This window comes from Saccostrea cucullata, unplaced genomic scaffold (genome assembly GCF_032062105.1).
Source record: "Saccostrea cucullata isolate Sc308-1 unplaced genomic scaffold, CSIRO_AGI_Scuc_v1 ctg596, whole genome shotgun sequence".
Taxonomy (NCBI): domain Eukaryota; kingdom Metazoa; phylum Mollusca; class Bivalvia; order Ostreida; family Ostreidae; genus Saccostrea; species Saccostrea cuccullata.
Window position 1 is genome coordinate 127,489 of NW_026919484.1, and position 22,319 is coordinate 149,807.

The window sequence follows — 22,319 nt, forward strand, 5'->3', positions numbered from 1 at the left end:
TCAGGTAGTGTAGATTCTAGTTCGTTTGAATTATGATCCCCTGGGGGGTTAAAATTTAAGCCCCCCCTCCAACCTGAGTAAACTTTCAGTTCTGATTTGATATGTGCTTTTTCCTAGCCGATGTGCTCAGGTGAGCGCTGTGGCCCCTGGGTCTCTTGTTTCATTTAATGAATCATATCCAGGACTAAAGAAAGTTAAGTGACCATATATATTTCTCAAAGCTGCTTCATCTCCCCTGAATATATTTCATTAACATTTCTTCTAAAAATAATTTCTCTTTCATATGAATATAAAAGTAGGTCTGATTACAATAGGGCATAGGAATTCTGTCAGCTTGTAGGATGTAGGAAGACCCGATCTTCAATTACTTCATAGATAATTTTCAATTGGAAACCTGTATTGCAAATTGATTTTTTTTTATTTAAGAAAAGTTGATGAACCCGTAATATTTCACTGCACATTTCCTTGTAAAATGAGAAATAATTCCAGATAAACTTTTCATGGTTACAACCGGGTCATTAAAGCCAGCAGAAATACTTTAGACCACCCCGATGATTGGAGTATCAAGTAACAAAAAATATTTACATATCTTGATAAGATTTATTTGCATTACATATTTTGCCAGCATCTCCATTATATTAATGAGCCTTGTGTTTTCAGAATAGAGGCCCAGGAATGTTTTGGCAATGTCGATATGTGTTCCAATACTTTTCGTGCCATTAACCTTTTTCTGATTTATAAACGTTTTGTGTCATTCACCCTTTCTGACATAACCATACCTTGATATTGAATCTTGAGAAGCCTCTCTCTCCCACAGTCAATTTTTTTTTATTGTTGATACATCTTGTTACGTTACACTCCTTTCTTTGAGACTCTAGAGTTGACGCTCTAACAACTGCGCCACGAAAGCGACTCGATTGTGTTAGATAAGGAACGAATTTAACTGTGACATGTATTTACATATGTACCTCGTGTGTAACAATAAATTGAGACATCTTATTATATTACCCATTCTTACGATTACATTCAATTACCCCACTGCGGGACGTGGAGACCGGTCATTCGTATGAGACCGTATAAACCGATGTCCCGTTTCGCAATTCGTGCTGGCACGAAAAAGATCCCTGCCTGCTCAATGGCACTAAGTGCCGGGTACAGGCAAAATTTGCAGCTCTCCACCGACATTGGTGGTGACGTCTGCAGATGAGAGAAATAGTCTCGAAAGGGACGTTAAACAATACACAATTTTTTAAAGAATGTTCTTTCTAATGTTAAAAGTTTGTTTTTACATGGTCTGGTACAAGTAGATTATGTATCAATTGATGTCGGTAAGATAAGTTCAACTTAACTTTAAAAAAGTCAACTTTACTAAAGTAACGCATAATGAAAAGAATATATCCTAAAGCAAATATCTTAGATTGAAGCAATCACTTGCCGATGGGGAGCTGAAGGTCCTATACTCGGCACTCGGGGCCAATGAGCAGGGAGGGATCTTTTTCGTATCAGCACCTACTGCGACCTGGGTTTATACGGTCTCATCCGAAGGACCGGTCTCTACGTCCTACAGTGGGATTCGAACCTGCGATGTAAAGGTACACTCTTTACGTTAGACTGTAGAGCAGACGCTCTAACCACTGCGCCACATGGGCGACTGTTCTTCATATCTAAGAATAAAAGTTCCAAATTTACACGGCAACTCAGTCAGTAGAACGCTCGCTCCGGGAGATTGCGAGTTCCAATCTCGACCGTGACTGAAGTATAGGTAGTTAATAAAAGAAAGCAACTGTTCCTTCGTCATGCGCTTGGCACTTTGAAGTGATAGTTGCGGGTCTTTACGAGATTTCAAAAACCAAGGCCCCGCGTCCAAGAAGGCGTATCCCTCATGCTCACTGCTCAATGGCCCTGAGTGCCGACTAGTCAAAATTTGAAGCCCTTCACCGGAATATAGTGACACCCCTTTATGAATGAAAAATTCTCATATGGAACGTGAAACAACATACAATCAGTCAAAGTTTCCAATCACTTGAATTTGACCCATCTGTTTTTTATTATCGTATGCGGCCGATCTATTTGTGGTTCTGTTACAAAGTGCACATGTGAAAATGAGATACTTTTTTATTAGTTCGGTAAAAATATTTAAGATAAGTTATAAGTTTTATTAGTTCGGTAAAAAATATTTAAGATAAGTACAAACCATGAGTAAAATATTTTTAAAACTTGCTTTAAACTAAGTATTAATTGCTGTTATTATATTTCAATTTCATTATTATTTTTCATCAGATAATTGATAATTTATGGTTTAATTAAAAGAGTTTAAAATAAATACCCCCCAGTCCTGGAGTGTATATTAATATATGAAAGGAATTCGTCATGATTTTCCGGATAATAATGGCGTTGTAAATGTGCATGTTGAATAAAAATTGATTTTATTTTCAAACTAGGAAAAATTGTTTAGAATATGCTCTACAGCTACAAATGACACAGATATATTTTCTACATTCTTGCAGTATAGCCTACTTTGCAGAAACCATGGGTATTATTATGCGACCAAGATCCAGGGTATTAGCACAGGTTCATCTTGAGAGGCCTACATCTTCATTTTCATGCCAATAAATTCTTATCTATATTTATGAACTAATGCGGTGAAATGTCTATTTAAAAAAATATTAATTTTGCTATGAAGATAACCTGAAATAAGAACGATTTAACTAGGTATGGTATTTCACCTTTGAATATCTTGATGTGTTTTCCTTGCATGTACGCTTTTAAAATTGTGAAAGAATTTTTGTTAATGCTAAATTTTGTTTGCTGTAGATTTGATGCTTTGCATCAATTTTACTTGTACTATCTTAATTCAAAATGCACTTTTGCATATTGACTTATCGAAATTGAAAAAAAAAATCAGATACATCAGCGAAAAATGAGTATAAATAGCTGGCCTTGCTTAGAGATATCATTATGTTCTTAAAACACTACTCTTATCTCGACCTTTAAGAACTCGCACAGAACACAGCTTAAGAATCTATCACTATCAGTTATTTAAAAAAACGGGAAACTGTATTGCGATGTTTAATGCACATTATGGATTTTGTATCTTGAGGAAATTCGTAAAGCCTTAGAATTAGACGTATTCGCTTTATCACGCTCCTGTTTTGCGAGTAAGTGTTTCAATTACTATCATTAAAAGTATTTGTACCTCATTATTATTTTGTAATTAGCTTTGTCATAATTTTCTGTCTGAGAAACCATTTCTTTCCTGCCATTCTCCTATTACAATAATTGACCAGGAAGAGATTTTTTTGTGCCAGAACCTACTGCGACACGGGACCTCGGTTTATACAGTCTCATCCGAACGACCCGTCTCTTAGTTCCATAGTGCGATTCGAACCCTCGACGTAAGGATCAACTCCTTACTTGAAGATTCTAGAGCAGACGCTCCAACCACTGCACTACGCGGGCAACTCTGTAACTAACAATGAAATTAAATATAGGGAAGGATATCAAATTCTATAAAACAATACAAAATAAGAGCAGAGCAAACACGGACATTTGAAACATCAGAGGTGGTATCAGGTGCCATGGAGGAGTAAGCATCCCCTGCTGACCGTGTGCTCCTTGTCATGATTGGGAAATAACGGAAAAATCTGTCGTAAATTCAGTGTACAAATGCTGTTTTCAATAACAAAAAAAAAGTCCTCGTCATCCGGCGGATTTAAGTAGCTACCGGAAAACGTTACGGCTCGATTGTCTGATCTCTTCTAATATTAAATGTTTTCAGAGGTCTACATTTTCTCTTCTGTGTAAGACATGTATGTCATAAATATAGGACTCCATTAATCGGCATATGAATATTATGAAAGTTTTGTCGTTTTTGAAAAAAAAATAAAGTGTCGACACCAGATTTTTGTAAGATTAACGTTTAATAATTAACCTTTCCTTTCTTTTAATAATACATTCCTTAAGACCATAAAATTGCTAATACATAGTTATAAGGATTTATTGATCTATATGGTTAATTATAATTTCTGGTACACGTTACCCAGGGCCAATTTTATGGTGTATAATTTGCACAATCTTGATAAGTAACAGATACGAAATCCTAAGAATTACAGTACTGTAGATACTTCCGAGCTATTGCATTATTAAATGTTCTCAAAACTGCTCATTTACTTTATCGTTATGCGCGGGTTAATGTTTTAAGGAAATGTCCACCCAGACTGATTGAAGGTTTTATTCAAAACTGAACAATAAAAGCAATTTTTTGAGACCTCTTTGGAAAATGATACCCTGTTAATATTTTCCAATGTATGGTTTTGTGCTGTACATTTATTATGTTTTGCCTCGAGATTTCACTGAAAGATAAACTTTGTGTGTAATAAAAAATCTGTTCCCTTAAAACTTCGTCCAATGTATCCAAGGAGATTCTTATTAACCTTATAGAGAAAGCAGTGTTCTAAGTGCGGCACAGGTTGATAAGCATCCTTAAGCTGCACTTGACATGTAATAATATTCCTAACCAAACACGCTCCTGAGGATAATTTACAGGCAACCTTTATTCTAAATAAATGCAACGTCATCTCGGACAAGAAGAAATTAAGAGAATGATGGGTTCAAAATTCAATTATTTGCATTTGATAAATAAAATTTGATTATGTCTCATTCTTAATAAAAAAAAAATAACATTGCTTAAACGCGGAACGGAATATATTATTATTCCCTCGCGCAACTAGTTGCGGAAGGGATACAGCATCGCGTATGTGTGTTAGTGTGTCCGTTACAGCTTGTGGGCAAGATTTAGAGAAAACCCTTTGACTATCAATTCTCAGCTTCCATATACTTGTTGGCATTTTAAAAGAATGAAACCTATTTTTTTTTCAAATTAATCAGTAAAATATATCTTTAAATTTTGCGTTTTTTCATCCTTAATATACTGAAAATTTATGTACTACTTGAAAAAATTCATTTCTACTAATTCGGATTAGACTGAAAGTTTATGTTCAAGAACGATGGAAAATTTTCTCTTCCGCTTAATCAACTTGATAAAGTCTGGTCACTTCGATAGACTTAATATCCATCTGTTAACGAGCTGGTGCTTCTCATTTATCGGCTTGGAGAATTCACCCGGAGTATAGGCCTACTGTTTTCAGTTTAATTATCGCGGGAAATGAAGAATGGTCAGTAATTGTAAGAACTGAAATGTTTGATAGAACATTTCCGGATTTTATTCTTTCGCTTGCTGCTCTCTTTATTAGGGTTTTAAATCTCGATGAGATTATTATAGGTGTAGGCTTTTATTTATCCCCTCCAACTTTGCCAGGGGAAAATGATGTTGTCTATTGCTAAAAATTGAGTTCATTTTTTAAAACTGTTTATTGTTCACATGGTGAAATATTATGATGCATCTTCTTCACGCACTTTGATAAAAATTGTAGTGCGCTGATTTGGTCCCAGATTCGTCTTTTAAGTGCATGTTTTTGCATTGCTATCCGTTTTCGTCCGTCGTCGTGTGTACAACCAAATTTGGCACAAAGCATGGTTGAATAATTGAATGGGAACGAAAATTGTGAATTTCATGATCCCTGTCCCCCTGGGACCAGAGGGGTGGAGTCAAAACCACTAATATTAATGAAATCTTTAAAAATCTTCTTATTTACTCCTGGACATCAAGCAGTCAAACTGTTGGCATAATAATAATCAACATTGAGTCCTCTACAAAAATTATGAAAGTCATGGCCCCTGGGGGGTCAGGGGTTCCAGAGCAGGGCGGGGCTTTGTAGATTATATAGTGAAAATGCATAAATTCTTTGAAAATCTTCTCTGCTCCTGGGTATGAAATAAACTAACCAAGTACAAAGTTATGTTGATTAACACTTTACAATTTCCTGTACTGTCATGCAACATACACTGAATGTTCACGTCATGGAAACAGAAATTTAATGATTATCCCCGCGAAAATCTTAATTCTGGTGAACACGTTTCTCTAAAGTTAATATGCCGTAAATAATATTTAAGGCTATATTTTACAAAAATAACTTTTCTTATTTGATGAGATTTTTGAATTTTCAGAAAAAAAAATAAAACAGAAGTCGATATAAAGTAAGGATTAAATGAACTTTTTAAAGTGCGTTAAGATGAACATTGCGGGGAAACGGTATATGCGTGATTTTGCAGTTAGAAATAAAAATGGTATATGACATTCAAAACGTGATTGCGGGGAAAGGACAAATTTAATGCTGCGACTTTGTTGCACAAAATTGTGAGATAATCATGGTATTCCCATTTAAAAGTTCTGTGTGTAAATTAGGGCTTTAAGGTATATAGTGAAAATGTATTAATTCTTTGAACACTTTTCCTTTGTGCCTGGTTAATATGTCAATGATCTAATTACATATTTAAGGCCATCATTTTTTTTTTCAGGTTTAGAGACAAAGACTTTGTACTAAAGGTTTTGAATTTTCAGAAAATAATAAACACACATTTTTTTTTCCGTTTTGTCAAATTTGAGAGAATATGATTTAATGTTATAAAAAGAACTCGTACAATTTTTCTCATTTAAATAATGAAAATGTTATTGTGGGTAAATTGTAAAATATTGAAGTACTTTAGCAGTTTGTGAAAAGCAAGCCATATAAAAATACTGATGACATATAATGTGGCATTTCTCTTTATAATAAAATATACATGTGCAATTTTGTTGCACAATGACAAAAAAAAAAATGTATGTACTGAATTAAAAAAAAATCTGTGTGTAAGTTATTACCCTCCCTGTTATCTAAACACCATTCTTTAGAAAAGGGTCGCTTATGCATCAATTTAACTATGGGATAAGTTAATTCCATTTGAGGAAGAAATAAACAATAGCCTGAAGAAATAAAAAAAAAATTCATCTAATAAAAAGCAAGTATATACAAATATATATACAGGCATTTAGTATCGTTTGTGGCAGCCAAAAAAAATTTTTTACACTTAATTGAAAAAAATGTTCACCCTACTCCCAAATACTCCCTGTCTGTTTAATGATGGGAATTATAATTTTAGGTATCAAGTATATTTTAGAACAATGTCTACACATTCAATTTACACATATTGAAAAATGACGATCGAAGAGTTTTAAAGAATTGATTTTTTAAAATAAATTTTGATCAACATCACAAAATCTATTTCACTGGCCCGAACTGGCAGATGATAAAATGAATTAAATGTTCTACTTTCCTATTTGCAACATTATGTGTCCAGTGGCAAGGGGCCTGTTAGGATAGCATAAAAAAAAAATGAATGTACAAATTTCGATAACTTATTCCCCCCCCCCCTCAAAAAAAATTATTTCCTCCTCCTATGGGATTTACTAAACCTATAAATAAAAAAATGCTGGCCTTATGATGAAGAAAGGTACCTCTTTTAAAATTGATAATTTCAGGGCCCCTGGGTCAGGGGTATGGGGGGGGGGGGAGTTCCTAAAAATAAATTAATGCTTTGAAGTCTGCTCTTTGATAAGCAATAGTGCCTCTTTCAAAATTGGGAATTTCATGGCTTTTGGATTAAGACAATTGCTGGAAAGTTGTAACATGATATTCGGGTGACCTATAAGGCCCATGGGCCTCTTGTTTTTCTCAAAATGCTTTGCTACACTGTATAAGATATATATAGAGGGAGCGCTTCAACCCCCCTTTTTTCGGATTACAAGATTCAATGAAAAAAATTCATGGATCCCCAGGAAACGCAGAAGTATCGTAAAATACGTAGTCCGTATGGAGAGTCAAGTTTATGAAGAAAATCAAAATTCTACTCTCATCCTTGTATGGAGAGGAATGTTTACGAAAAATAGAAAATCTCAACACCGTGAACTATTATTATACATGTATATAAAGTTTCCGGGGTTTGAGCAAGGATTTTATTTAAGGGGCGGAGGCTTTTCAAACATTTTTTCGGCGTCGGAGATTTTTTTTTTTATTTTTGCCAATTTGAACTGGGGGGTCCGCACCATTCAAGCCCATCGGGTTTTATATTGTCTTCTTTCTTCGCTTTGCATAAGTAAATTATGATTTCAGCGGTATTTTGTGTATTCTAAATATTGTGCCTTTTGGAAGTAACATTCTGTATGAATTAAAAATGTCATCTTGGACGCTGATTAGTTGAAATACATATGTAATTTGATGATCGTTGGGGTGTCAGTACCATATTTCCACAGATGTATGTTTACAATATGGAAGGTTTTCTTTAGATGCAAAGACATTTCACAAGTTTAATTGCATGACCTCTCGATGTACATTGTCATTTTTCATTACGAAAAACCATATTGTTTCTGCGGGTATTCTCACAATTTACGCATATTACATGCACCTCTAAGATATACTTAGGTATGTAAATTACTGAAACTTATCATACCTGATATGTTTTTGTTAGGCATATGAGAAACTGCCCAAATACGTATGCCTGTTATGTCTTCCCACTCCCCACCAAGATGCCATGCATTTTGCCCCTGGATGATTTTGTTTTAAAAATTTTTAAGCTCTGCAATACTCACATTTAATTTTCATGTAAGTTATGCCCCCAAGATGCAATTCACTTTGATTTATGTGAAAATTGGACTACTAACAACCCTCCCACCTCCAGATGATTTTGTCAATTTTTTTTGTTCTTTCTTCCTTTTATTTTAAACGTAACTTCTGCTCTAGAACTCTCAAATTTTGCCAGTGTACGTAGTTCCAACTCCGATGATCCTTACTTGCTGGTTCGAATCCACTGCCGGACGTGGAGACCGGACCTTCGGATGATACCGTATAAACCGAGGTCCCTTGTCGCAGTAGGTGCTGGCACAGAAAAGATCCCTCACTGCTCAATGGCCCTAAGTGCAGAGTGAAGGACAAAATTTGTAACTATCCATCGTCAAGTAGCGGCGTCTCCATATTAGTGAAAAATTCTGGAAAGGAACATTAAACAACAGCATATATAGTTTCAATCGATCAATTCAGCTCGAATGCCAACGTGTTTATATAGCTCTCCTCACTAGTCCGATAGCCCTGTTTAATGAACATGATGGCTCTGGGTTGTATCCTTTCGAGCTTGTCTGTCTATATCTCCTTTTTTGGTGAGGGTCCCAGACTATGGCGATATATTCCATAATTCATCTTACCTTGGAGATATACGTTACGTTCCTGCAGTTTTCAGTGCAAGTTTTTTTCGTGTGTGTCAACATCACAACTTAAATTACTTACCAACCATGGCTACTGACCTTGATATATTTTTTTTGGGTTGGCCTATAAAATTTATAGATTTCAGCGGATCTTTTAGGAATCCCCTTATTTCAAAAGCAGTCTTTTAGAAGCAAGTTGAATGTAAGGACAATAAATTTTCCCTGCAGTCGCTCGTATTTTAAACAAAATATTTGCAGCACTTCGGAAATGCTCTGGAATTGTAGCCCTTTTCCAGGAAACATCCGGTTAAAAAAATCAGAGAAGGCTACATTATTGCAGCTACTCTTCATTGTTTGACCAAGACATTTTTAAACAGGTTTGATCAACTCGAAATGTTTTTAAACTAACGAGATTTATTGTCCAGAAGCCACAACTAAAGGATATTTATCAACAAAGCTATTTCTCTTGCATTCCTGTAAATCTAGAAAAGTTTTGCCGGTATCTTTCTGATACTAAAATCCCTATAAAATTCCTGTTTTTGTCCATCATTACTTGACATGATGATGTTTATGCATAATGTTATCAAGATTGATGATAATGTTCTACAGTACAGTGCTACACAGATCCTAAATGCCTAATGAGACCCGATATTTCGGCTAAATATATCAAATTGTAAATAAGAAGTTTAAAAATATGAGTACGAATTTCAAACCAGACTGTTTAAAAACAAATTTCTGGAAGTGTGACAGTATTGAGCTTATTACGCAGTAGGACCCCCAGTCTGACATTTCAGAGTATAATTGCTAGTGACAATCCTAGATATGTTAGCGGAAATTTGTGATCATGAAATTAATAAGCTTGGCTGTTGACCGAAATCGCATAGTATATAAATAATAATCACACTAAAGTCAACTGTACTGTTTTTTCATGGCGCCTTAAAAAAATTCCGAGAAAAGAAAAAAAAATTACTAATTTGAAGCTTGTATTTCATTTCTTAAAATAGTATCGGATATGTTAAGAAAACACTCTTTTTGCAAGAAAGTTTTTAATTGGTAATATTACAAAGCCATCCTAAAGGGCTTTAATGATTTATGAAAAAGATACATGTATTCTTGTGCAAAAGAGTTTTTCTCTTTTAAATGTAAATGTTTACAAAATCGGGGTAAAATTACAAATGACATTCTCTTTTACGGAACAGGGAATCATGTCCAGTGTGCCCTATCAAGATAACTGACTTTAATCAAGATAGGTGGAAGCCCTGTAACTTCAAATTATTTGTCTGCCTGTCTTGAGATTTCACATTGATAAGACCCAACATATGTTTTTCAAACGAGTTTAGAGAATTTCAGACAAAGTAAGTTATTGGTTGTTGATGTTCCATGTTAATCCCTCAATCTGTAGACCTCTGTCTTATCAGATATGCACAGTTTGATAATTAATAATATAAAACAATGTTCTGACCTCTCATCTATGTATTTTGCTGTACTCAGTACTAATTCTATTGCATTTTTCACTGTGTTACGTGACTTGCATAAAACAAAAATTCTTAAGGAAAATGTTTTAAATGATGTTAGACATAAGTGCATTTTGCTGGAAAATTGGATATAGATTAAAATAATTAACATCGTCTACCTGAGACATGCAGTTTGGGTAATTCCGGAAGCACGTCCAATTTAGCCTCGGCTAAAATTCCTTATATATTTTGAATAAAATTGCCTACATACAATCAGTTTTTAATCCTACGTAGATTTTCCATGTGAGGAAAATCTGGCCACATTTGGTAGTTTAATCACAAAACAATCAATTGAATATTCTGCAAAAAAGTTCGTACTACACTCGTCTGACAAATAGTCAGGGTGAAAGCATACTAACAAGTATGTCGACAGAAGAATCGACAAACATTTTGTGTTTTCTGAGGAGCAAGGCGGTACTAAGGGATCACTTGACCCGGCGTCTGTCCGTCCGTCTGTCTTTCTGTCCGTCTGTCACAGATTGTATCTCAATAACTGTAAGAGATAAGGATCATATTTTGCAAATTCATTGCTTGGCACTATGGCATTTGTAAATTACCATGGTTACCGCCCTCGTGACCTCCCTTGTCCTTTGACATACCTTACTTAAAATGAAAAGTGCCAATAAACAGCATATTTTTTACATTTCCAGGGGGTAATTCTGTGCCATTTTTTATGTGTACTAATTGTCATAAAACATGAAAAATACCAGCGATACTATTCACTTAACCTTTGACCTACTTTACGAAGAAATCCCCAGACAATTTAATTTAACTTTAGTTTTTTGAGTGGTGGGTGTTGATAATTAATATTAATGCATGTTTATGGGATTATAATACTGTTCTTTGAAACTGTTTGATATTCAGCCATCAAACAAACTGATATTTAAGTATTATGATCCCACAACGGATCGTGTACACATGTAAATTGATAAATAATTATGTTTAATGATTAATTATCCATCTGATTGACAGACTCTGTCGCAGTCTTCTACTATGTGTTTGTGTTTTCTGTGCATTTATGAACTATCATGCCAGTTTTTTTTTTTGGCATGAAATACTTTACATATATTTAGTTACATCTTTAAAGAAGCTAAAGGCAGGCGATCATTTGAACATTCTAGTTGTCAAACCCTTTCATACACGATTATGGAGAAAGATAACGGAACTTGACTGCTACTCAGTCATAGAGAAAAATGATGCACAGTTATCATATAGTTGCTTGGGTTGACAAAAATTAATTTCTTACCTCGCTCGTTGTGGCCCATGTTGAAGAATTGTTCTCAAAACTTCCATACGAATCCATTTTAAATTAAAAAAAAATACTTCTTTCTTACTCCTGTATCTTTCTCTGTCCTCTAAACACTCAAATAAACTCCAGATACAAGAACAATGAATTAAAACAACACTTCCCTCTCAGACGAATAAAAAATGTTGATAGAAATTTTATATCGACGTATAAAAGCATGAATTTGAATGTATCTTACGGTGTCTTGCGTGTGTCACGTGATCAGTAAGAAGCAAATTAAATGGCCGATCTCTAAGACTAAGTATCTATAGCGCATTTAGTTTATATGAAGGTTTATGAAACGAAGGGGTTACTTGCATCAATAGATAACCGCTTGAAACTCTGTTAATCGTTTGAGGAGACGACCTGATGATGCGTGAATGGTTTCAATCAATAGCCTCTAGAGTACAACTCATTTATAATGCTTCCTGCAATTTAAGGCTAACATGTTGATACTTTGTTTTTTGTTCCTATCGCACCTGCTATTAAAATTTGCTTACTCTAAAAACTTACCAGCAGGAATCATCAGAAGAAGAGCTTTATTTACGATATCATTCATGTTATCAAATTAGAGCGCCGTACAAGAATGCTGATTATTTCCCTGGCAGAAATACAGGATTGATAGACAAGCTATTTATTCAGATGTAACTTAACGGGATATTATGTTTGTTACACATTAAAATACTTATCGATAAAACGGTTTATCGTGAATGTACCATTTTGAACATACATGTGCATGTAAAATGAATGAAGTTAAAAATGCTACCTATAGGCAATTACGCAAATATATAATGATGGAAATAGAAAGGGAAGGTCTATTCAGCCTTAGGATCATAATTCAAATCGTCTTACTTTGTCCACACGTACTTCTATATTGTCAAGTACTATTTTGTCTTCATATAATTCTGTTATTTTCAAAATACATTATCTCTTGAGTTACTATAATCTTTCATAATTTAGACTAGGCTTGCAATATTTTAACTTTTCTACACATTTTATCAACATGTAGTCTAGCCCTGTAGTATCTTTATGAGTCTACACACATTGTTATCCCAATATGTATTGAATCAGCATCTTATACTAAGATACTTGCACTTATTTGTTTCCTTTACCCACAAATATAAGTGTGTCTATGTACAGTTTTACTTTTTTAATCATTAGATATTTTGCAAGCGCAACATTTATCTGCCATCAACCAAATCTCTTATATATGTTATAGCATAAACTCATTGCTTATATTTTTAGCTCACCTGAGCAAAAAGCTCAAGTGAGCTTATCTGATCACATTTTTTCCGTCGTCCGTCCGTCTGTTAACTTTTGGCATTTTAGACTTCTTTTCAAGAATCACTGGGCCAATTTTAATCAAACTTGGTGCAAAGCATCCTTGGGTGAAGGGGAGATAAACTTTTAAAAGTGAAGGGCCAAGTCCCCTTATAAAGGGAGGTAATCAACAAAAGAAAAAAATATGGTGGGGTCATTTAAAAGTATTCTAAAGAGACACAATCGCAACTTCTGGGGCCTTTCCGACTAGCGGAAAAACAACCTCGAATGTATATGGAAGCCGCCATGACAACCCTCCTTTTTCAAGATCTTGGATATAAATGCATGGAGACCTTTTATCTGTGGAATATGGAGTTTAACTTTATTCAATGTAATGATATTACCTAAAATATATCATAGAAGGGACTTCTAACTCCGTCTATCCTAAATTTGAATAAACAGGAAATGTATAAATTTTTAACATCCGGTGATGTTAATACATTCGAGGTTGTTTTCCGAACTCTGACGGAAAGACCCGAGATGATGTGATTGGAAGAGCCACTGAGCTAGAAAAACTGAAACTTTTGTGGAAGCTTCCTAGAGTAGTGTAAATTTTAAGTTGTTCAAATCATGACCCCCGGAGGAAGGGCTGGGCCACAATGGGGAATCAATGTTTTACATAGAAATACATGTATGTAGGAAAAACAATAATTTTTTTTTATCAAGAAATCAATGGTCAGAAAAGCTGAAACGTATGTGGAAGTGTAGATTCTAAATTTTGAATCTCATGTCCCCCTTGGGGTCGGGCGGGGCCACAATAGGAAATCAAATTTTACAGAGAAATATTTAGGGAAAAACTTTTAAAATATTTTTCTCAAGAACTACTGGGTCAGAAACGCTGAATTTTATTTGGAAGCATCCTTTGGTAGTGTAGATCCTAAATTATTCAAATTATGGCCCCTGGGGATAGGGAGGGGCCACAATAGGGAGTCAAAGTTTTACATAGAAATATATAGGAATTTTTTCTTTAATTCTTCTCAAGAACAACCTGTCGGAAAAGCTGAAACTTCTGTGGAAGTATCCTGGGGAAATGTAGATTCCAATTGTTTCAATCATGACCCCCCTTTAAAAATATTCTTAGAAACTACTGAGCAAGAAAAGCTGAAATTTACACGAAAGCATACTTGGGTAGTGTAGATTTTAAATTGTCCAAGTTATGACCCTTGGGGTAGGGTGGGGCCACAAAAAGTATTACAAGAGGGAATCTGGTAAAGAATAGCATTGACAAAGCTACTCAGGTGTACGATGTGGCCCATGGACCTTTTGTTCATTATATACTTCGTAATTTACTAAGAAGCTATAAGCTTCGCCTGTCTTAGTATATATTTATATACATTATTCCGTTTTGTCCTATTTTTAAAACAGACCGGTAATAAGGCGCCTTATTTTGCTGCATGTTTATTATTCAATTTTATACCGCGGTGATCATAGATTTACATACACAACTTGTAAGCTTGAACACCGGAATTCCCTACAACAGCAGCAGAAAATGAACAGATTTTTTTTTACCTTTTAACCCTTCAAAATGTCTCTATTTCCTTTCTTTAAGTTTTTTTTAGATAAGAAGAGAAAAAAGGCAGTCAAAAAACTTTTGTGAAAACGGTCTTAAAGTTATTATAACTTTGAGATCACTGGCAAGACAAGATTTTCAGAGAAAAAAAAGTTTTAATACATTTTTTTCACTTATAAAAACAGTCATTGACAGTGATGTCCCGTTTGGAATTTTCTAAGCATTAAAACAAAGCTATTGTATAGAAGTAAACAAAGGCACGTTTGTTTTTAATGGATAGAATCAATACTACAGCAAGAAAGAAAAGCAGTGATGACATCCATTTCCTTCCTTGCTGTAGCTTGAAGAATGTCGACACGCTCAGCAATCTGTTGTGGCTGTAATGGTGGAGGGGCAGTGAGGATTTGCATCCTGTATTGGACACGTGCATCTTTTGAGACACCCTTGCTGATAATTTTCTTGAGATGGTCTTTTTCAACTATCGGTTGTTTTCGTACTTTCTTGTATTCTACGTGAAGGTCAAAACTTATAAAACAGTCAATGAAACTATTAGGAGACTTAAGGTAATTGTGACATGTTTGGGAATTGACACCCTGTGATTTCGAGAAATTAACGACTTCAGTGTATGCATCTCTATGCATAATTTTGAGGAGAAGTCCAGCCTACCCTTACCCATTGTCCAACACATTCTTTGTACGTTCGCAAGCTGGTTTTCCTGATTATCAGTGCCTGTCCGTAGTGGGATATGATATTTTCTTTAAAAATTTCTCCATAGTGGTAAATTTAGATACTCTTCTGGGACACCATAGAATCTTTCAATTTCTTTTTCAATCGTTTTGTACTTCAACTCCTTTTTTTAGGTCACCTGAGTAAACCTTCTCTGCTCCTGGGTATTAAATACGCAAACTAAGTACATAGTTATGATGAGCAAGAGTGCCTCTACCAAAATTGTGAATTTCATGGCCCCAGGATCAGGGGTTCTGGTGTTAGGGCGGGGCTCTATTGATTATCTAGTGAAAATACATGAATTCTTTGAAAATCTTCTTCTCTGCTCCTGGATATTGAATAAACAAACTAAGTGCATAGTTATGATGAACAAGAGTGCGTCTACCAAAATTGTGAATTTCATGGCCCCAGGGTCAGTAGTTATGGTGTTAGGCCGGGGCTCTATTGATAATATTGTGAAAAAAAAAAACATAAATTCTTTGAAAATTTTCTTCTCTACCCCTAGATATTAATTAAACTAATGAAGTACATAGTTATGAAGAGCAAGAATGCCTCTTCCAAAATTGTGAATTTTATGGCCCCAGGGTCAGGGATTCTGGTGTTAGGGCGGGGCTCTATTGATTATAAAGTGAAAAATGAAAATTTTCTTAAATCTTTGAAAATTTTCTTTTCAGCTCCTGGGCATTAAGCAGATGAACTACATATATAGCTATGATGAACAAGGGCCATTTTTCAGAATTGTGAATTTCAAGTCCCTTGGGTCTATAAATGAGATGTATTGTAATTGTGCTTTGAACATCTGTGCTCATAGTAAAAACTTAAAAATTTAAAAATTTTGAAAGATTGTAAAAAATAGTTTTTAGATGCATAGTAAATAATACATATACCTCACTGTTTTTTAGACCAATTTGAAGGCAAATGTGGCAGTCAAAGACAAAAGAATGGCAAAGCTGGAGGGAAAGATTATGTCTTCATCACACAGATATTCCTCAGTATCTTAACAAGTAAGATGTGATTTCTTGTAAAACATTAATGACAATTCATTGTTCAGTATTCTACATGCATTCAGAATTGGTTGAATATCGGGGGGAGGGGGTCCTGTCCACAAGTACCTGTGGAATTCTTTTAGTATTTGGTGAATTAGAAGAGAATTGTTTAAGGTTCAACACTATTCTGATAAGAGTGATAACTCTTAATGACATCAGTATCTTTTATTCCTTTATAGCTTTCTCATTTTGAAATGGTTTATTCATCTGATTTTAATTTGCATAACAAACTTTGCTATAATTGTTAGTATCGTACTTACATAGTACATTTTTCTTTGAATAATCATAAGAGTTAAGGTGTTATTTCAAGTTAATGATAACTCCATTATTTTTCTGACAGGGCAGTGTAGATGACCAGCAGGTTGTGAGGGATGGCCTGAACAGTGTACGGGTCAGCTTTAAGAGAGGGGATCCACAACTCCATATCCTGGACACCTTAGAACAGAGTGTGTCCTCCCTACTAGAGAAAATCGACGAAAATAACAGTACATCAAGTAATGGAAGTCACCAGGTGTTTAGTCAAAAAGAAAAAATATAGCAAAAAGTAGGGGTAGTTTTTAATGGGATTTTATTTAGAACTATTTATTGTTCACAGTTGTGAAAACACATTTAGCGCTTCCTCAAAGTGTTAACTCATTATATGAAACCATTTTGTGTAAAGTTTTTTTTTTTTTTGGAGTAATGATGGATTTTTCCCTCAAACTTACTTAATGCTACTAGATAAATTCATATTCTATACAAATTGTATTTACTGAATTATTTTCTTTTAGTTTTAATGATTAGGTTTATAAATTATGATGATATCATATTTATTTAACATTCTTGTAGTTGTAGTTATTAAACCAGTGAATCTAGTCCTCTGGGTTACCTGTGCTGCGTCATTACAAGGCTGATGACGTCATATTTGACGAAAGACTTTCTTCTATCACTAGACTGTATTGCCATTAAGTATTGTAATTATACCCCACGCAACTAGTTGCGTGAGGTATAATGTTTTTGACCCGTCCGTCAGAGTGTCAGTCAGTCAGTCCTTTTTTTGTCAGCACAACTCCTCATAAACCGCTGCACAGAATTTCATCAAACTTTGCAGGTATTTAGGACACAATGTGTAGATATGCATATTACCAGGAAATTCCGATTCCATTTTTTTCTCCGGGAATTTCCGCACTTTTTAACTTAGGCATCTGGCCATACCTTGAATCTAGAGATGAACAGTTTGTCAGCACAACTCCTCATAAACCGTTGCATAGAATTTCATCAAACTTTGCAGATATTTAGGACACAATATGTAGATGTGCATATTACCAGGAAATTCTGATTCCTTATTTTTTCTGGGAATTTCCGCACTAAAAACTTAGGTTTTTGGCCATACGTTTTATATAGAGATGAACAGTTTGTCAGTGCGACCCTTCATAAACTGCTGCACAGAATTTCGTCAGACTTGGCAGATATTTAGGACACAATGTATAGATGTGCATTTTACCAGGAAATTCCAAATCCTTTATTTTTCTGGGAATTTTGGGCACTTTACAACTTAGATTGTTGGGGATATCTTGAATATAGTGATAAACAGTTTGTCAGTGCAACTCCTCAATTACCGCTGCACAGAATTTCATCAAACTTTGCAGATATATAGGACACAATGTGTAGATGTGCATATTACCGGGAAATTCCGATTCTTTTATTTTGTCCGGGATTTTCAGCACTTTGAGTTATGGGGGAGCGTGGGGTATGTGAGCTTGCTCACTTTTTCTTTCATTTTACAAGATTTTATAAATAATTGATAAAATAAATAGATTCAAGTTGTTATTTACGCATGATCATATCGTTAATTAATTTTGTGGCTTGTTAAATTTCAATGACGTCACAATTAAACTTCCAATACGGTGTACAAGGAATGTGAACTCTGACCTTCCTTAACATAGCTGAGTTACAAGGTAGCAATATATTATTTCATCATGTGTCTGGAAAATGTTAAGGCACCAATATTCATCTGTCTTGAGGTTTTGTGTCGAATAATATGAGTTTGGTTGGTCTAAGTCAGCAAGATTTGGGAGATAAGAACTTTTTGAGAAACAGTACTATTGTTATCACAATACTGTAGAAGTACATTTTTCCTTGTGGTATTAATTTATGCTATGTACGTGGTCATAGATTTTCCGTGGAAATTTGTACAAGCATACTTATAAAAATGTAAGGCGTATAGTGACAGTTCAAGAAATCTGCGTAATTTTCTACCCGCAGACTAAACAGAAATTGAGATTCCGCGAAATTATGCTGCTTGGAAAAAGTACGTCTACAGTATATTCAACACACAGCACTTAATAGGTTTAAGCATATTGTATGCTTCTGAATCAGCAATTTATCATCTTCGAAAAAATTCCATGTCTCTTTCACTTTCGGTATATTTTGAAAAATTTTACGCAATTTATCATCTTCAAAAAAATTCCATGTCTCTTTCACTTTCGGTATATTTTGAAAATTTTTACTAAGTAATATATGTATCAAGTGCTTTTAAAATTATTTTCATGCAAGAAAATTTTTCATCTGAGTGCACATCTTAAACATTTTTCTATTCAATTAAACACTGAAATAATGCTATTGAAAAACAAACTTTTAACTTAAGTAGAAATTGACATATTTCTTTATTCAGTTTTCTTTTCAATTTTCTTTTAATTTTTTTTTACACAGTGTAATCATTTGTCTCAGATCAGTGGAAGGTTTCCATAAGAATGTATAAAACGGTGATGTGTTCTCCGGAAGAGAAGAAACTTTTTATATATTTAACTTATTATGTGTGTGTTGTATAGTAGTCCGCAGTATTATTGCCTCTACACAGTTGTAAGCAGACATCATTCCTTGATTATGATGTTGAAACTGCCTTACAATCCAAAATGTTTGAACATGTAGGAACATTTTTTTTTTGTTTTCGCATTTGTGAATAAATGTTGAAAGATGGTTAAGTATTGTTGTTTTTTTCTTGCAATACTAATTGTTGAAATGAGTATATATGATAAGAGACAATTTCCCCCTAAAAATAAACATTTTAGAATGTCATTCAGATATGTTTAATTGATATGTATTTTGTAGAAGAGATTATATATGAAAAATTTCCAATATATTTTTCACATTTATATGCACTCACTGGCTGTAAATGACATGAGAAATAATCCTAATTTTGCTATCTAACAAAAAGGCAAAATTATGCCCTTTTCTTAGTGTTGGTGTTAGGGCGGGACTCTATTGATTATATATAGTGAAAATGCATTATTTCTTTGAAAATCTTCTTCTCTGTTCCTAGGTATTAAATAAACTGACTAAGTAGTACATAGTTACGATGAGCAAGAATGTTTCTACCAAAATTGTGAATTTTATGGCCCCAGGGTTAGGGGTTATGGTGTTAGGGTGTGGCTCTAAAATGATTATACACAGTAGTGAAAATACATTACATCTATCTATAAAAATCTTTTTTCCCTACTCTTGGGTAATAAGCAGATGAACTACATATATAGTTATGATGTGCAAGGACTCTTTTTCCAGAATTGTGAATATCAAGGCCTCTGGGTCAGGGATATCAAAGAGGGGTGGGGCCGTATTTATATACTGAAAATGAATTGTTTGAAATCTGCTCCTCGGTGTTAATCAAACATTTTTGATAAGCAAGTGTGCTTTTTCAAAAATTGTGCAATATGTAGACTTAGGTTCAGGGGTTCATGTGTGGTAGGGGCACTTCTGATTATTGCTGAATGTTATTGATTAGTTGAAATGCATTTTTTGTTCCCCTACCCTGCTTATGGGTATTCATGGCTATCAGTTTCTGATACACTGTTGACGTCCGTGTGGTAGGCATCTTCTTCGCTATCCCTTGTGGGTTGATTTGATGCATCTTCAGTAGAATCATCTTCTGACTGATTCTCAAAGAGCTTTTTTAGCCTTCATAAATTGCTTCCTTTTCTTACATTCACTCTGTCTCTGGGGCTGGCTTTTTTCTTTTGTCAAAACCTCTTTCTCTAGTAAAGAATCTGATCTATCCAAGTCTCTTAAAGCTTCATCTGCAACGAATGAAACTAGCTTCTCACCTTGCTTCCTTTGGGGGGGGGGGGTCGCCAGCACACCTGGTGCATCTTGGTCTTACTCTTCGGTGTCTCCAACGATGCGAACGTTTTAACCTCGCTTTGGTGGGTGGTGAAATCTTCAGCATACCCGATGTATCGTTCCCCACCCCTCTCATATGGTTGCTGTAATTTTTCATCTACAGCACCTACAAGGTATGCAACAAGCCTCTCGAAATGCTTCCTTGTGGGTGTGTTTTCGAGCTCATCTGGATCGCCTTGGTTTTCATATTCTTCTGTAACGATACGAACATTTTTATCTCGCTTCGGTGGGGGTGAAAGATCCATCATTCCCGGTGTATCTGTATCATTTTCCTTCTCATCTGGTTCCTCTTAACTAAAGGGCACTACATTTACTAGGCCTTTCAACAAATTTTAAGTTTCACATATGGTAAAAAAAACATTGTATAGATAGATTTATAGTACATGAAATTATCAAAAAAGATAATAAATCATGCATACTTTTAATTACATCATTAAAAAGTTTAATCATTTATAATTGACTTTTCCGATGTTGTGTTTAAGGACAGGTAACCCAGGTGTGAAAAATGACCAACTTAGTGCCGATTTATGAGTTATCGTTTATAGGAATGACATATAGGCTGCTTCAGCATTGGTATTGTTATATACACAAAAGGGTTCCTTACATTGTTTTGTACACAAACAGTTTTGACCAAGAGAAAGAGAATGCCTTCACTCTACCTGAAATAACAGGGTCAAATGAATAGGGAACAGACTATATTCAATAGTTTTAACTCTCTTTGACGATTTTTATAAAGAAGAAAATTTGATGTCATGTTTTTTGTGTTCGCGCTTTTTCGCTTCCTGTGTAAATATATATATTTTTACAAGTAAATGCAACAATTGATCATCTTAGTTGTGTTACTAAGCACGAAGGGGAACGACCGAGTATAAGAATTTAAATTGGTAAGAACTGAGAAGGAGGGTAGATTTCACTTTTTTATTTTAATTAAAAATTTTAATTATAGGCAGTAAACCGGTGTCTGCAACTACTAGTATACAGTAAATAAGTTTAACATTGGTGCTAAATTTTAAAACCATTGGATTCTTCTGAGAGCAAAGAAACACTTGGGAAATGCTAAAAACTGCCTTGCATGTAAACAGTTAGATACCCCGAGCCTGCTCTAAACAAGTTTCAGTAGTGCGTTATCGTTCATAACACCGACCCCTAGCGGCAGTTGAAAGGCCTACATTTACAACTTGACGTGGATCTTAGCCTTTAAAACAAATGTTTCAGAAAAATCTTTCTCCGTATCTTGAATAAAAGAAATAAAAGAAAAAGGAAAGAAATTTTATTGCTCGTCATTTGGGAATAAATGAAATAGGATAGAGACAAAGGACACTTTATACTTTGCCTTTCTCCATCAAAGTCATTTGGAGGAGAGGGTGACGCCTCGTGTTGTGTAAGAGGCTCATAGTCTTTCTTGATCCTTTTTGCTTTGACGAATTGTCGCGCCTCTGCCGGTATCTCCAGATGGCCGTAGCTCTGAAGATTCTCCATCACCTCCTGTTTCCCATATTCTGTGTCTACTATATTGTCCGGGTTATAATACAGATATATTTTTTGCCTTTTCGTGACCATCAAAGATGGTTTTCTCAATAAAGGCACCTCTCTCCCTGTCCACTGGTCCCGTCTTACATTTATTCATGTG

At 34.7% G+C, this 22,319-nt stretch overlaps 1 protein-coding gene across 1 annotated transcript in view; it reads right to left on the minus strand.

Annotated features, from left to right (window-relative positions):
• Positions 1-12,516, minus strand: part of LOC134232604 (secretin receptor-like) — a 54,336-nt gene extending 41,820 nt beyond the window's left edge. The window contains exon 1 of the mRNA XM_062714605.1: positions 11,894-12,516. Within this exon, the coding sequence (XP_062570589.1) occupies positions 11,894-11,950 (57 nt within the window). The 5' untranslated portion in view covers positions 11,951-12,516. The remainder of the gene's footprint in view (positions 1-11,893) is intronic.
• Positions 12,517-22,319: the final 9,803 nt, after the last annotated feature.